Source organism: Poecilia reticulata, chromosome 9, assembly GCF_904066995.2.
Source record: "Poecilia reticulata chromosome 9, P_reticulata-male-v2, whole genome shotgun sequence".
In the NCBI taxonomy this organism is placed as follows: Eukaryota; Metazoa; Chordata; class Actinopteri; order Cyprinodontiformes; family Poeciliidae; genus Poecilia; species Poecilia reticulata.
The window spans coordinates 33,757,326-33,774,679 of NC_088838.1; the positions used below are offsets into that span (position 1 = coordinate 33,757,326).

The 17,354-nt window shown below is 44.0% G+C and overlaps 1 protein-coding gene and 1 long non-coding RNA gene across 3 annotated transcripts; one reads left to right on the plus strand and one right to left on the minus strand.

Moving 5' to 3' along the window:
* Nucleotides 1–183: 183 nt before the first annotated feature.
* Nucleotides 184–16,751, minus strand: slc12a2l (solute carrier family 12 member 2-like). 2 transcript variants are annotated; one of them, XR_001776938.2, is made up of 27 exons: nt 16,055–16,751; nt 14,209–14,331; nt 14,051–14,126; nt 13,841–13,936; nt 13,470–13,609; nt 13,285–13,395; nt 11,761–11,869; nt 11,554–11,681; nt 11,305–11,389; nt 10,679–10,827; nt 7,448–7,555; nt 6,948–7,071; nt 6,773–6,874; nt 6,543–6,698; nt 5,724–5,823; nt 5,535–5,646; nt 5,315–5,455; nt 5,118–5,224; nt 3,491–3,570; nt 3,136–3,276; nt 2,361–2,474; nt 2,061–2,172; nt 1,906–1,992; nt 1,577–1,712; nt 1,426–1,493; nt 424–647; nt 184–389 (listed from the first exon to the last, which is right to left on the minus strand). XR_001776938.2 is itself a non-coding variant. In XM_008419509.3 (26 exons), the coding sequence occupies exons 1-26, from the start codon at nt 16,481–16,483 to the stop codon at nt 512–514; spliced, it is 3,270 nt and encodes a 1,089-aa protein (XP_008417731.1). In that variant the 5' UTR covers nt 16,484–16,751; the 3' UTR covers nt 184–511. The 2 variants fall into 2 exon arrangements, 1 of the variants encoding a protein (XP_008417731.1); XM_008419509.3 differs by having other exon boundaries at nt 184–647.
* On the plus strand, nt 10,571–10,989 carry LOC145552911 (uncharacterized). Its single transcript, XR_014089047.1, has 2 exons — nt 10,571–10,654; nt 10,725–10,989. It is a non-coding gene; the product is annotated as an uncharacterized LOC145552911 (long non-coding RNA).
* Nucleotides 16,752–17,354: the final 603 nt, after the last annotated feature.

The window sequence follows — 17,354 nt, forward strand, 5'->3', positions numbered from 1 at the left end:
TAATTATTATTATTATTTTAATTTCATGATGTATTTATTTTTAATGTTTCATAGTTTCAGCTGGAGAAATGGGAGCATGTCCCTTTAAATACTGTAACCTCAGGGCTGCATTATTGCTTTATTATATTATATGAAGTTTCTCCGTCTTTATGAAACCAGACATAAAAAAAAAATCAACCAAACTTGTTTTGTTAATATTTTATTAAAATCACCTACAAAATTAATACAAAATAAAAACGATGTTTTCAGAGGAATAAAACGTAACTGAACACCTGGATTTGAACACATTACATTAAATGTTGACCGTAATTAATTAAAACGTCTTCAGTCAGGTGAAGCCAATAAACAGCTTTATATTAGAGAAGTTAATGACGCCGCCGGGAGGAAACCTGGAAACCTGGAGTCTGGAGGAAACCTTGAAACCTGGAGTCTGGTCATGTAAATGTGGAATAAATAATCGGCGACACACACCGTGCCGGTACCGGTGCCGGTACCGGTACCGGTGTGTGTGTTATGAGTAGAAGGTGAGGACACTCTGGTGGTTTCCTCGGACCAGCAGCAGCGGAGGAAGGTCTTTGGACAGCGTTTCCAGCCAGCACATGTAGAGGGCGCTAGACACGGTGCCCTTCCTGGCCAACGGCATGCTTCTGCTCACACACACACACACACACACACACACACACACACACACACACACACACACACACACACACACACACACACACACACACATTATATTTATCAAAAACACCTAAAATAAAGCTAAAGAAGACACAATAGCAGTGATGTGCTAATGCGCTAACAGCAAAGCTAACTTTTCATTCAGCGCTTTAGCATGTAGCGCACTTTGCTTCCCCTACATACATTTTTACAGATAAAATAATTTGCTGTTTTGTAAACTTTAGCTGATGAGCTAATGGACTAAATTAGTTTTTCCAGAAAATTCCAAGGCGCTAATTTACTGAATTATAAGCTTTTGGTTGAAGGTTAAAGTGAATTAGAGCTAATGTTTCATGTAACACTTCAGCATTTTTGCTAACTTTAAAAAATATTTACTCAGTTATACTTATTAAAAGTTTTGCTAATAGTGGAGCAAATTTTTCATTTAGCTTTAGTTTCTACTAAATTAGCTTTTCATAAGAAACTAAAGCACTAATTTACTTGGCTGTAAGCTGTAATAATATTCCACTGATGTGCTAATAGCTGACCTGATGTATCTGAGCATTTTAGCTAAGTTTGAAAATGTCCAAATTAAATTGGTGCTCAAAGGCTGAAGCTCACGTTCAGATGTAATTTGAATTAAAGTTAGCACTTTAGCATTAGCAGAGCTAATGTTTATGTTTCAGCTAACTCTGAGCTGATATCAGGTTTATTGTAACAATAAATCTGTTCGTTTCTGTCAAAGGAAGCTGAAGCAGTTCTTACACCACGATTAGCTTGGCGCTGCTGGAGTGTTCCTTCAGCAGCTCGTTCAGTCGGATCTGACGGTTGGTCTGGAGGAGAAATCATACATTCATCTTGGTGTCAGTGATGAGTTCAGGTTTTTAATCGGGGTCGGTGAGTGAGAAGAGGGAACCTTGGCTTTGTAGAGCTCCAGCTCGTTGTCGGTGATCCTCCAGGGCTCCTGGGCCTTCAGCCTCTCCGCCGCCTCCTGCTCCATGTCGTCCTCCTTCAGCCGGTACGGCTCGGTCAGCTCCTTGAAGCTCAGCTTGCTGTCACAGCAGAAACACTGTTGGAAATGTCTTTACGACGCAGTCGGCTGCAAAGATGGAGCTACGTTTGGCGTCACACTGGAAACGTTTCCTGAGATTTATGGTAGATTTACCAGCTGAGTCTCCATTGAATCGGAGACTAAACCCCGTCGGGGTTAGCTAAACCGGAAGGCAGCAGGCGTTTGGGTCTTACTTGTGTTTCTTGGGTTTCACGTTGATGTCTCCGAGGACGTTGATGTCGGAGAAGTCGATCCTGAACCTGCTGAGCAGCGTGGCCATCCTGCAGAGACGCAGCAGCAGCTTGGAGACAGAAAACAGCGGGGCAGAAAACGTGAGACGGAGACTCACGCTCGGCGGTCGTGGTCGATCCGGTTGATCTTCCCGCCGATGAAGACCCGGATCCTGCAGTCGCCCCATTTGCTCCTGTTGGTCAGCAGGTAGGGGATCAGCAGAGTCAGACCTGCAGGAAAACACGAAAAGCAGGTTTGTTTTCACTCAGGCAGGATTTCCTCTGTTCTCTGGTTTAAAGGATTGAAGAAACATCTGAACGGTTCAGTAACCTGCAGTGAAAATGGAAAACGGAACCTGACAGTGGTTCTGTCTGAATGTGGGTTCATAAGTTTGGTGGGATAATTTTTAAAATCTGACCTCCGTCGTCAAACAGCCACCAGACGTCGATGGTTCCCTTCCCCTGTTTCTTCTTGAACATCTGGCTGCTCTCCAGCAGACGCTGGTCCGTCAGACTCAGAGGACTTTTGGTAGCTGCAGAGTAAAACATTTAACCTCTAAATGTGACGAGCAGTGATTAAAAGCAGCAGTTTTAGATTTATTCCCCTTGTTACAATAAACCTGATATCAGCTCAGAGTTAGCTGCGCTAACCATAGAGAACCAGTCATAAACATTAGCTCTGCTAATGCTAAAGTGCTAACTTTAATTCAAATTATACCTGAACGTGAGCTACAGCCTTTGAGCACCAATTTAATTTGGACATTTTCAAACTTAGCTAAAATGCTCAAAGATACATCCGGTCAGCTATTAGCACATCAGTGGAATATTATTACAACTTACAGCCAAGTAAATTAGTGCTTTAGTTTTTTATGAAAAGCTAATTTAGTAGAAACTAAAGCTAAATTAAAAATTTGCTCCACTATTAGCAAAACTTTTAATAAGTATAACTAAGTAAATGTTTTATAAAGTTAGCAAAAATGCTGAAGCGTTACATGAAACATTAGCTCTAATTCACTTTAACCTTCAAACAAAAGCTTATAATTCAGTAAATTAGCGCCTTGGAATTTTCTGGAAAAACTAATTTAGTCCATTAGCTCATCAGCTAAAGTTTACAAAACAGCAAATTATTTTATCTGTAAAAATGTATGTAGGGGAAGCAAAGTGCGCTACATGCTAAAGCGCTGTTTCCTCTACCTCTGATGATGAGCGGGCTGCTCTGGTTGCTGTGGGTTTTGGATGGACAGGAATCCGAGTCCGAGTCTTTAGCAGGACCGACGGAAATCAGAACATCTTTGCTTTCCTTCGGCGGTTTCTCACTGGGCGACAGCAGCTCATCTACAGAGCAAAACATCTTTGTTTCTGACATTTCCTAAAACTTAGAACTGCATTAGAATGAATTTCAGAAGTTCAGGATGTCGATTCTGGTTCTTTTTATGCTCCGTCGTATTCTTGGAAAGGGTAGAAAGAAGAACTGAGGATATGAATTTGGAGAAAACGAAGCTGTCGGACGTTGAAAACTGACATATTTACAGTAAAAACTTGGAGGTACCTTGTCCTGGGATGTGAGAGATGTCCAGTCCATCCATCAGCCTGAGGATCACCACCCCAAACTGCAGGTCGAACGCATCACTGCAACGTTTAACAACGAAACTTTGTGTCACTAAAGATTCTTGGCATGTAGAGAAGATGAAGAAATCAGCAGGTCTGGAACAGAGACTAAAATATTCAGGGCAGAGTTCAGAAACGACGTGCTAACGTACGACGCTTAAAGATAACGTATGGTTACCATTTTTCTTTGCTGTACAAGATGCAGGTGACCAGATTAGCCTGCTAGATGCTAACCTATCCAAGGCTGATGTTAGCATATCCCAAGCTAATGCAAGCATATGCAAGGATAATGTCTACATATAAAGATAAGATACTTTATTGGTCTCCTGTAGGAGAAATTTGTCTAGGAAGCAGGCTATCCAAGGCTAACACTAGCTTATCATGCTAATGGAAGCAGGCTATCCAAGGCTAACACTAGCTTATCATGCTAATGGAAGCAGGCTATCCAAAGCTAACACTAGCTTATCATGCTATTGGAAGCAGGCTATCCAAGGCTAACACTAGCTTATCATGCTAATGGAAGCAGGCTATCCAAGGCTAACACTAGCTTATCATGCTAATGGACAGCAGGCTATCCCAGTCTAACACTAGCTTATCATGCTAATGGACAGCAGGCTATCCAAGGCTAACAGTAGCTTATCATGCTAATGGAAGCAGGCTATCCAAGGCTAACACTAGCTTATCATGCTAATGGAAGCAGGCTATCCAAGGCCAACACTAGCTTATCATGCTATTGGAAGCAGGCTATCCAAGGCTAACACTAGCTTATCATGCTAATGGAAGCAGGCTATCCAAGGCTAACACTAGCTTATCATGCTAATGGAAGCAGGCTATCCCAGGCTAACACTAGCTTATCATGCTAATGGAAGCAGGCTATCCAAGGCTAACACTAGCTTATCATGCTAATGGACAGCAGGCTATCCCAGGCTAACAGTAGCTTATCATGCTAATGGACAGCAGGCTATCCAAGGCTAACAGTAGCTTATCATGCTAATGGAAGCAGGCTATCCAAGGCTAACACTAGCTTATCATGCTAATGAAAGCAGGCTATCCAAGGCCAACACTAGCTTATCATGCTATTGGAAGCAGGCTATCCAAGGCTAACACTAGCTTATCATGCTAATGGAAGCAGGCTATCCAAGGCTAACACTAGCTTATCATGCTAATGGACAGCATAAGAAGTAGGTAATGTAGCAGATGACCAGCCTAGGAAAGCTAGTTAGCCTCTCCAAAGCTAATGCTAGCCAGTATTCTTGTGATTTACTGGTTCTGGTCGATCATTAATCAGATCAATGTCTATCTTTGGAATTGCTGTAGCTTCCTGCAACAAGGACGTTCCCACCGCTGGCTACCCATTATTCTTAATCTTGGCACTAAAATCGCACCATACACAGAGAGTTAGTGGATTCAGGTAAATTATGTTTTCAGGGAACTTTGGTGAGACCCAGAACTTTCTGGAGGAACCGTGTTTCCTGTCCGGATCTCGATCGGATCAGGACAATGAATGAACAGATATTTTTGATGTTCTTAAAATTACAACAGATAAGTTGTTGAATTTCAGCCCTCACTGTATTGTGTTGATGTAATTCTCCACGTCCCTCATGTTTCCGTCGCTCCAGTCGGTTTTGAAACCCATGACCAGCGTGTTGGGCTTCAGACGACCCAAACCAGCCGCCTGCAGCAAAGAGGTCATCATGGAGAATCTCTTAATGTGATTTTAACAGGTTTTAATCCACATGTCAGATCCGAGATCAGCCTTTTGTACCTGCAGGAGTAACTGCGCGCCGTGCCTCAGGTTGTCTGCAAAAACCGGAGAGTAAAAAGCCTTGATCCGTTTTTTAATCAGCCAGCGTCGACACCGAACGTAGTCCTGGGTCAGATCCTTGAGGTTTGGCCGCCGGGAAGCCTGGAGGAAGAGACGGAGACGCGGTTTGGAGAAACTGCTGCATGAAACATCCCCGCAGGGCGCTGAGTGCAGCTCGCACCGTCCTGACGTGACCGCAGACCATGAGGCTGACGTTCTTGGTGAACGAATGAACCAGCTGCAGCAGCGCCGGCCGGGAGTTTGGGTAACCGGCCAGAACCAAGCACTGCGGCCTGACGGGGGAAACACAGAGGACGCGTCAGGGGAAAAAAAACTTTTGGTGAGAATCTGTAAAGTTTCTGCAGAAGACCTGAAGTTTTTGACGTGGTCCTCGACGCTGGACAGGTTGAGGCAGTGGGTCAGAGCCTGGTTGTAGATCAGAGCCTGAGTGGACGAACCCCAGTTCACATCTAAGGGTTAAAACACAGGCAGAAACCAGACGGGAAGGAAAATATCAGTGATGAATTGAATAAAAAAAAAGTAGATGCACCAGCAGGAAAACTGCAGTAGCCGCTGCTCCACCCACAGAGGGCAGCACTGAGACACTTCTAGGCTTGATATTGCAGAATTAAACACATTTTCATAAAAATGTCCCAATTTGAACAAACAGAGCCCTTAAGAATCAATTTAGTCAATTTATCTGAAAAATACGTTTAGCTGAGGTTTAGTTGTCATGGTGACACTGCAGGAACAGAAAGTTTGTATTAACTGTTAATTAGTTATCTGCATTTTAATGATTTGATGACATATTGCATTATATTTAGTGTAGCTACTTCATGGTACATTCGTTTAATAATTTAATAATGTATTTGTTCATTTAAATTCGTCAGTTTTGGCCCTCCATACTCATCCACACCTCTGGCTTCTTTGGGATGGATGGATAAATGTGACTTAAACTAAACTAAAATTTAAAATATATGGAATTTTACATCTTTTAAAAACAAATCCATGACATGTTTCATTCAATTAACCTCTATAATGAATAATATGTTGAGATTTTACATTATTTTGGGGGTTATTATGACATTTTTAGTGTAGAAAAAACACGAGAAGCATTTAGAGAAGCATTTCCGCTGATGGTGAATATTTAAGTTCTTCTTCTGTGGTTTTGCCTCCGTCTCGTTCCCACCTGGTTTCTTGTATCCGACGTAGATGTAGAGGGCGAGGATGATGAGCAGCGTGACGAGGGCGGCCCACCAGTTGATCACAAACATCACGACGCAGCACAGGACGGCCCCCGCCAGGGAAACCCACATGTTGTAGTACTTAAAGCTAGGGCGCCACCCTGTGGACAAACAGGACATCAGCACGCCAGAGCGACTCCTGCAGGAACAAAGTTTGATTTTTCTGGGTTTAAACCTGGAGAGTTGGCCAGGGAGGCGTGGAAGACGGAGAAGTTGATGAGCGCATAAGAGGCCAGGAAGAAGTTGGAGATGATGGGAGCGATGATGTTCAGCTCGGCTGGTCGGACACGAAAACATTGTTTAGATATTTATTGTGCTTTTCTGTGAGAGGCTGGAGCTCCGCTGCCCACCGATGAGGATGAAGGCGAGGCCGATGCAGAAGGTCAGGACGTATCCGCGCAGAGGCTCGTTGTTTTTCCCGTAACCCTTCGCAAAAATCCCCAGACCAGGATAGATGTTGTCCTTACAGAGAGCCTGCAGAGCAGCAGCTGCTGTCAGGAAATACATCCGGGAATGTCACAGTTTTCATTCATTTAAGACAAGAGGAAAGGAGAAACTGACGCGATCCACTTTTAGGCTTCCGTTGTCGTTAAACAACCAAAAGACTAATTAGTAAAATTATTTAAAACATTATAAAATGTATGTTAAATAGCCTAAACAACGGCTGCAAGTAAAACAGGATGAAATACAATTAGATGGAACAAAATTATAATAAAAAGAATTAAACACAATGAAAACCTGCACTAATTTCTATTAAGACAATAAAATGAGATAAAAGATGCATATTAAAAAGGGTTAAAAAAATAAAAAACCTCAAATTGTGGATGAAATAACAAAGTTTTCCTCTGACCTGGAAGACTTTGGGTGCGCTGACCAGGGAAGCTAAAGCTGAAGACAAAGTAGCTGAGAAAATCCCTGCAGTGATGAGCGGACCGAAGTACGACACCAGACTCATCACCTGGACACACACACACACACACACACACACACACACACACACACACACACACACACACACACACACGGTCGAATGGCTGCTACATCCTCACACATGAAAACATTTATTATTTATCCAGAACTTCTCTTTTCATCGCTCAGAGCTGCTTCAGAAACAGAAATAGAGGCTGAGAGCCTCCTGGGGTCACAGCCGGCCCAAGACATAAGCAAGTTAACATCCGGGCCACCAGGGGGCTCCAAAGAGCACCAGCTAGCATAATAATATATATATATATATTGAAAATAACCTTGAATAGTACAAACTAAATGCTATTAAATAAGAATGTATATCAAATCAAATATGACATGTAAAACTTATCAGCTGATGTAAGTAACATCAGCGGCCGGGATGAGGCTCAGTGCCTCCAAATCCGAGGCCGTGGTCTGGAGCCGGAAAAGGGTAGAGTGCCTCCTCCGGGTCAGGGGGGTCGTCCTGCCTCAAGTGGAGGAGTTTAAGTATCTGGGGATCTTGTTCATAATGAGGGAAGAAGGGAGATCGACAGGTGGATTGGGGCAGCGTCTGCCGTGAAGCGGGCGCTGTACCGGTCCGTCGTGGTGAAGAGAGAGCTGAGCCAAAAAGCGAAGCTCTCGATTTACCGGTCGATCTACGTTCCCACCCTCATCTATGGTCATGAGCTTTGGGTCATGACCGAAAGAACGAGATCACGGGTACAAGCGGCCGAAATGGGTTTCCTCCTCCGCAGGGTGGCTGGGCTCTCCCTTAGAGAGAGAAGCTCGGTCATCCGGGAGGGACTCAGAGTAGAGCCGCTGCTCCTCCACGTCGAGAGGAGCCAGTTGAGGCTCGGGCATCTGGTCAGGATGCCTCCTGGACGCCTCCCTGGTGAGGAGTTCAGGTCCCACCGGGAGGAGGGGAGACCCAGGACACGCTGGAGGGATGATGTCTCTCTATGGCCTGGGAACGCCTTGGGGTTCCTGGAGGACCTGGAAGAGGCTGGAGAGGGAAGTCTGGGCCTCCTGAGGCTGCTGCCCCCGAGACCCGACCCCGGATAAGCGGAAGAAAATGGATGGATGGATGAATGGTTACTTACAAATAACTAAAATAAAATGGCGCATTTAATATTCTGCATCTCAAAATATTTTTTTCATTTGCTACTCGGTTAAATTAAAATGCCACATTAAAAGACATGATGTGAGTTAATTACACATGATGCTAATTCTGGTAGCGATGTTAAACATGGTAGAAATGATAAAGCATGTAGTTCTGGGGCCCCAGAATGAAAATCTGCTCTGGGCCCCAAAGAGGCCTTGGCCGGCCCTGGCTGGGCTGCAACAGACACTCCAGAGTCCTGCGGTCACGTTAGCAGCAGCGTGTGTGTTGGAGCGCGCTCAGTGAGATCAGTGTCAGCGGGTTGGAAGTGAGCGCAGGCGGCGGCCATAATGCGCTCATTCAGGTCCGACCAGCACGAATCTTGTGACCCAGAACAACAGACGGCATTATCTCTGTACGGCTCTCTGCGTGATGCTGAGAACCGCTCTGTTTGTAACACACACACACACACACACACACACACACACACACACACACACACACACACACACACACACACACACACACACACACACACACACACACAGTCTGAGGGCATCTTCTCTCCCTCAGCTTCACTCCAACACCTTCTAACCAGATTAAGTTATGACAGTTTTCTGCAGCAGCAGAAATGATGATGGCGTCCTGCTGTTGGCGCGGCGGCGGCGTGTGGACGGCCGTGACGTGTTTTGTACTCTGGGAAGTGGGACGGCCTTGTGTCCTGTCACGGCATCGCCAGCGGCCAGAGAGCGATGGGCCTCCGGGGAAAACAATGACGGTGGGTGTGTTGCTGCACGTCACTCTCTGTCCGCTCTCTGGCCTTTACGTAACACACATTCCCAAGATTCTCTGCATCTTTCCTCAAATATCAAATATCTTAGCCGCTCTTCAAAACAGGAAAGACACAAGAACATGGTCCTCATAAAACACCGTGAGATCAGTGGCCCATATCTGCTCAGACCATCAACTTCTCAGTAAGCTAAATATTTAGCTCCCAGCATTTAATAAGCTTTTAATCTGAAAAGTTGACTTTGAAAATTAATTTTTGTTGTCATGACAGAATAAATAACCCAAAATATGTGTGTGTAACAGCTTTAAACACACAACAAACAGGATCATAAAAATTGAAAATACATTCAACAGAAACAATTTCAGTTTAGATGTGTAATACTTTTACCAGGATTACCATAAACTGTGACTTTTCATTCTTATTTATTGTGTTATTGGTGTCAGATTAAGAGACTTTATAACACTGAAGCTCTAATAAGATAGATCAGATTTTATTACAGAATCTACAATAAGATCGTATTTGGTCTTTAGCGCATTCAAATTTATTAATCAGTCACGTAATTTGTAAAAAAAAAAAAAAGTGCAATCGCTTTTTATCCTCAGCCGGAACCTTTGCATTCATGCGTTTCTGGTGCGACCTTAAATCTGACGCACAAGCTACATCCACAAACAACAATGAGAGCCGACCAAGCTGCTTCCCTCGGTGCACTGAGGGTTAATTTCTGCTTCTAAAACCGACGTGTCGGAGCGCTGGAACAGTTAAAGTTGTGCTAAACTCAGTTAGCCTATTAGCAAAGCTATTCAAGCCTAGGGCTGCACAGTGGCGCAGTTGGTGGGGCTGTTGCCTTGCAGCAAGAAGGTTCTGGGTTCGATTCCCGGAGTTTGCATGTTCTCCCTGTGCATGGTGGGTTTTCTCCAGGTACTCCGGTTTCCTCCCACAGTCCAAAAACATGACTGTCAGGTTAATTGGCCTCTCTAAATTGCCCCTAGGTGTGAGTGTGTGTGTGCATGGTTGTGTGTCTCTGTGTTGCCCTGCGACAGACTGGTGACCTGTCCAGGGTGACCCCGCCTCTCGCCCGGAACATGAGCTGGAGAGGAACCAGCACCTCCTGACCCCACTGAGGGACAAGGGTGCAAGAAAATGGATGGATATTCAAGCCTAAAGTAGCATCTCGATGCTAAACACGTAGCAGCAACACCATCCACAGTCCCCTCTGCGATGAGGTAATTACACTGAGGTGTTTGTACCTGGAAGTCGTTCATCAGGCCGAACTGACAGCCTCCTTCCTTGCAGATGGAGAAGTCGTAGCCCAGCGTACAGGCGGCGTCTGTGCAGTTCACCGTGTCGCTCACCGTGTCGTTGTGGTCGCCAGTCGCATCTCTGACGATACAGGAACCTGAGAGAAACAGCGGCAACTTCACTGATGGAGCAAAAACAGCAACGACATTTCATCTGATTTTAAACCAAAAGAGTCTAAAAAAGAATGTAATACAAAATATACAAATAATTAATTGTCCCAGAAGTTGTTGGAATAAACAGTAATGTTGTTGTTTTGAGACCATTTTCATGTAATATATTAAAAATACCATCTAAAACTCCACAATGCCACTGGAAGACATTTTAAAAATCCAAAATAAAATAACCAGATGCAATAAATAAAACAGAAATAACAATTTCACACATCCTAAACCATTAATAATATGGATCATAAGCAAAATTGCATATAATTACTAATCAAATCGGAGCTCATTTTAATTTAGCACGCAATTAATTGACTAATTGCTTATTGCAACGGGCTTAAATATATTATTTTCAGTTTAGCTGAACATTAGATCTTTGTAGCTAAAATAAAATCGTGTATATTTAACTGAACCTGCAGAAACGGCCACAGCCACGTAGGTGAGGCCTGTGACCAGGATGGCCAGCAGCGTTCCTTTGGGGATCGCAGACTGAGGGTCCTGACGGCACAGAAATGAAAACATTCACTTCAAAACAAGAAAAAAAAATCAAAACGAGTCTTTTTTGGTGTCCCAACACAGAGCCCTGAGGAACACCAGATATTTTAAAATGGGTATCTGACAGAAATGTAAACAGATTCCATATTTATTCAATAAAAACGCACAGCGAGGTCACCGGAGATGTTGGCTCCTGCTAGGATCCCAGTGGCAGCAGGGAAGAAAATCGCAAACACGGAGAAAAACGTCTCTTCTTCTCTAAAATCTGGACCGAAGTTCTCAAAGAGGATGGCAGCTGAGAGACAGGAGAGTTAGAAAAGAGCCGAATAAAACCCGGAGTAAGAGGACGGCTGGCGTGTGGGATGTGAACTCACTGTGGTAACCAAAGAATCCTTTGGGCTCTTTGCTGTCCACCGGGATGAACGTGCCCAGGAAGTAGTTAGCGATAGCCGCTAGCAGGATTACCAAGAGGACGATCTGAGCCTGATGGATCAGAGAACCAAAGGAGTAAAGGGTCATTTCAAACTTTTCCTGATTCAGTTACAGAACCGCACAAACAGGAAGCAGAAACATTTTACCAAGTATTTTTGGTTTTGGTACAAATATCTTCCTACAGTTAAGGCTGAAGAAAGTTTACAGCAAAATTAAATGAGTTTGTTTTAACTCAATAATTCATTAATTTTGATTAAAAAGTTCTAATTACCCTGAGATTATTTCATTTATGACAAAACATTTTCCCAGGTTATAAATGAAATAATGTGTTAATATAACTAGAACTGTTTCATCAAAATGAAGCAATTAATGCATGTATGAATGGATGGATGAATGGATGGATGAATGGATGGATGAATGGATGGGTGGATGGATGGATGGTTGGATGAATGAATGAATGGATGGATGAATGGATGGATGGATGGATGGATGGATGGATGGATGGATGGATGGATGGATGGATGGATGGATGGATGGTTGGATGATAGTTGGATGGATGGATGGATGGTTGGATGATAGTTGGATGGATGGATGGATGGATGGATGGATGGATGGATGGATGGATGGATGGATGGATGGATGGACGATGGATGGATGGATGGATGGATGGATGGATGGATGGATGGATGGATGGATGGATGGATGGATGGATAGATGGATGGATGGATGGATGGACGATGGATGGATGGATGGATGGATGGATGGATGGATAGATGGATGGATGGATAGATGGATGGATGGATGGATGGATGGATGGATGGATGGATGGATGGATGGATGGATGGATGGATGGATGGATGATGGATGGATGGATGATAGATGGATGGATGGATGGATGGATGATAGATGGATGGATGGATGGATGATAGATGGATGGATGGATGGATGATGGGTGGATGGATGGATGGATGGATGGATGGATGGATGGATGGATGATAGATGGATGGATGGATGGATGATGGGTGGATGGATGGATGGATGGATGGATGGATGGATGGATGGATGGATGGATGGATGGATGGATGGATGGATGTTGGGAAGTCAGTCTAATAAGTTTAGTCTTATTAAATCCTAATACACTGTAAAAACTGTTGGGTTATTTTTAACCCAGCAGGTTTTACAGTGTAGGATTTTTGCACTAGATCTTAGACTTATTAAGTCTGTGATGCGTTTTGACCCAAAAGAAAAATAAAACTTTATTTAACTCAAACAAAATGTCCGCATTGATCCGTAAAGGAAAGAACTTTATAAAACCCTTAAACTGTAGAAAGTTTTTCTAGATGCTCCATCAACACATGGATACTGTTTAAAAAATCCGCCATGTTTCTTTTGGTGAATCTGTAAAAACTAACAATCACTTTTAATAAACCAAACTCATAATTTCCCGTTTTTCCAGGCTTCCTCACCTTGGCTTCCCACTCCATCCCGGCCACAGAGATTCCCAGCAGCAGGATGACGGTCAGCGTCCCGACGATGCGAATGTCGTTCAGCTCGTCAGTCATCAGCGCGTCGACGTCCTGCAGGGAAACGTTTCCTTTTAGGCCCGATCTTCATCAGACTGACGGTCTAAAGTATCTCATAAAACTCTTACACTGAGCATCTCAACGACCGTCTCAGCAAAACCCACGACGTACATGGCCACCGCCACGGCGTTGGCGAAGGCAAAGATGAGACCGATGGAGCCTCCGAACTCCGGACCGAGACTTCTGGAGATCAGGTAGTACGCTCCACCTCAGGTAGTCATTAATAAATACTGTTACAGCTCTTAGATTGTCTTTATCAATGATTATAGTAACAATTTTCACAACATTTTCTCTGATAATATTGAATCTTCGGCTAATATTGTGACTTTATTCTGTCTGGTCCTGATTCTGTGTCACGCAAATATGATTTATTTCAGTCCTAAAGTCGGAGACAAATAGATTTTAGTTGTGGTTTGTACTGAATCTCTCGGTTCCTCACCTCCGCGCACGAAGCCGTTGGTCGCGATGGCGGAGGTGGACAGGCCGGTGATGGTGGTGACCAGAGTGGCCATGAGGATGATGGCGATGGTGAGTCCTGTTCCACAAAAACACACGAGCCGTTAAAAACCTGAACGAAAACACGGTTTTTCATCAGATCCGAGAATAAAACCCAAACAGGAACAACTTCAACTCCAACGTTTCCACCCACCGATTCCAGCCTGACCAACGATCCAGGACATCCTGATGAAGAGCATCACTCCCCAGATGTTCAGCATGCAGCGCACCTGGAACACGTTTCTACAGGTTAGCGACACCTGACTGCCGCAAACACGCAGCTTATCTGAGACTCCAGCTGTCGGCACCGACCAGGACGCCCTTCACCCAGCCGAACTTCACCGCTCCTCCCTTCGCCTCCTTCGCCATCAGCGCCGCCGCCTCCTCTGCGGCTGACGGCTCCTCGCCGTTGACCAGGCCGTCCCCGAACGGCTCCTGAAGGGAGAAGGAACGACAAAGAGACGGAATGTCAGGAAAAATATACAAGTAAACCAAGAAAGTAGGTCAGAGTTTCAACATTTGTTTTCTAAATTCTTCAGCGCTTCTTTGGTAGGATGACGTATCGTTACGTCATCCTACCAAAGGATGACGTAATGATAAGAACGAGGAGCTACATTCCATCCAAAAAACTGACATTTTGAGATTAGTTTCAGGAATTTACGAGAAAAAACTTGGAAATTTCTGAGCCTGAAAATTTTTAAGTTTTCTAGAAAAAAAAACTAATAAATTCTTCTATTAATCTTAGAATTTTTCTTTAAAATAAAGGAAATTTCTGAGTCTGAAAAGTTGAAATTGTGAGATTAACCTCAGAAATGTTCTAGAACCTCAGAAATGTTCTAGACAAAACAGGAACATTTCTGAGTAAGAATAAAAATTTTAGACATTTTGAACTTTTGTACATTTTCTGAGTTTCAAAAAAAAGACAATCTGTTACAGAATAGGAGTTTTGAGATCATCTCAGAAATTTTCTAGAAAAAAAGTGGAAATTTCTGAGCTTGAAAAGAAGAAAATTTGCTAAAAATAAGTCAGAAATTATGAGATTAATCTCAGAAAATTTCTAAAACAGAAGTAAATTTCTGAGGAAACAATTATTGATGTCTGAAATGTTTAAAGAGTGAAAAAATGATTAAAGTTTGTCGAACAGAATCTAGACCAGAGTTTCCTGCTCGTTTGGCTCTGTTGACCCTGTGGGGCCTCTACGTTTACAACATGGGCGGTTCTAGTTGGGGGCCATCAGGGGCCCGTGTCCCTGCGGAACTGAGGGAAAATAAAGTTTAGAGTTTGAATTGACAGAGCAAGTAAACTAAAACTACAGCTGAAAAACCACAAAGAAAAAAGTTTCATGTTTTTATGCTTTGATGCTTTTAAAACTAAACAGATTGACTGTAAATGCTGGTGATTGTAAATGGTGCTGTCTATCTAAACGTATCTATCCCAACAGAAACTATCCTTATTATTAAAGTATCAACAGCAGCATTTAAAGCGTTAGCATGAACCTGATGGTCGTCAGGCTAAATGAGGCTCCGTGTTTGTCAGACCTTCAAATCTCCAAAACTCACTGATAGAAAACATGCAGCAGAGAGAAAAAAGAAAAAAAAGAGTCTCTCTCTGTGTCACAAACAGGAACTTGGAGCTCGCTGAACTCTGATGGGACGAATTTCAGCCGTTTGTTCAGATAAAACGAGGTTTTTATCTACAACATTCCCACTGAGTCTGGAGTGAAACGAAGGAAGAATGGTGGAGGACCTGTGATGCTGTGGGCCGGTTGTTCCTCCAAAGGCCCTCGTTAGTTGGAGCCATGATCAAGTAATGGAAAAATATCTGTTAGCTTCTGCCAGAGATCTTAAAAAAGATTCGTTATCGGTTCATTCAGCCAGAAAAACCTTAAATCAGCAGGAAATCAGCCACAGACTCAGGTTTTATTCATCAATAATTTATCAGATCAAAACTAATGTTTTGCAGTTCATTAGACTTTCTGTGCAAATAAAGTCAAATGTACGGAAGAGGATAAGGGACACTGAACAAAAAGTTACTTTTTTCCCTCAGAATTATCAGAAAAAAGTCTAAAAATGTAAAACATTAAAAATCAGAATTAAATCTCCGAGTCTTCGCTCTAATGTTCCTCCAACTAAAATGACTTTGAACTGATTATTGTTACTTTATCGAGCTCGTCGTGCAGCTCCGACAGCGACGGTCTGGTGAGTTTCTCCCCGAACGGCGCGGCGGTCTGCCGGTAGAACTCGATGTTCGGCACCGCGTCGATGGTGTTGTGTCCGAAGGTCCGCATGTAGTAGGTGTTGGAGTGGGAGTCTGAGATGTGGGTCTGCCCGGTGCCGGTGGAGTGGAGGCTCACGGAGTCGCTCTTCGCCGTGTCCGGCTCGTGGAAGACATCCGGCGGGGGCCCGATGTCCGCGGCGGGGCCCAGGCCCGGGTCCATGAAGCCCACCACCTTGAAGCGGCCCTTGGACTCCTCTGGAGCCGGGGCCTGGGCCGGATCCGCGGAGGACGAGCCCTCCGTCACCACATCCACCTGGAAGCGGCTCTGCGCGGAGCCGCCGGCCCTCAGCGACGGTTTCCTCTCCGACATGATTCAAACGGTAACAGAGGGAAAGTTTTACTGCTCCGAACTGGACCCGTCACTTCACAGACATACCGTCCGACAAGCTGAGTGGAAACAGGAATCCGATATGAAACGAAGAATCTAGAAACAATGTTTTCTCTCCTGCTGAGCTCCGGATGGACGCGCCAGGACGCACAGCGGAGATGCGCAGTCGGTGCGTAAAGGACACCGAACCCTGCAGCAACTCTGCGCTTTTCTCCCTCACATGATGAATCAAGCGCTTTATTGAGACGAGTGCGTCTCCTCCTCCCTCTGCGCTGCTGGGGAGCTGAGGAGGAGGGGGATGAAGGCCATTACGCACGGAGCGCATCAGAACAATCAACACAAAACAAACTTGCACAACTGAAGAAGAAGAAAAAACAAGTTAACTTTAGTTAAAAACATATTTATACTTGTAGCCTTTGAAACCAGCAGGAAATGAGAATATTGGCGATAATCTGCAGGTTTGGTGCGCAGCTCCGTTTTAGACAAAGCCATTTGTTATCGGTGACACACTGAGACATTCACACAGATCCGCGGCGGGATTAGCATACAGAGAACAACAGCCGCTTTCTGCGCCAAACACTGAACAACAAACCTGCGCACAGCTTCTGGTTCCGCAGCTAAATCACTTCATTTACACTCATTTTATCACTGAGCGGAGCGAATATAACACGTTTTATTAAGATTATTATCCCGAAACAGTTCAAGTTTCTGCTACACAGTTTTAATTCTGCTCAGTTTGTGATTTTTAAGAGTTTCTGTTGAGAAGCACCTGCTGATTAAATACAGTCACATGTCGAACAGCGACATCTGCTGGTTCAAAGTGGAACTACAGGACAGATTCAGCTGTTAGTGT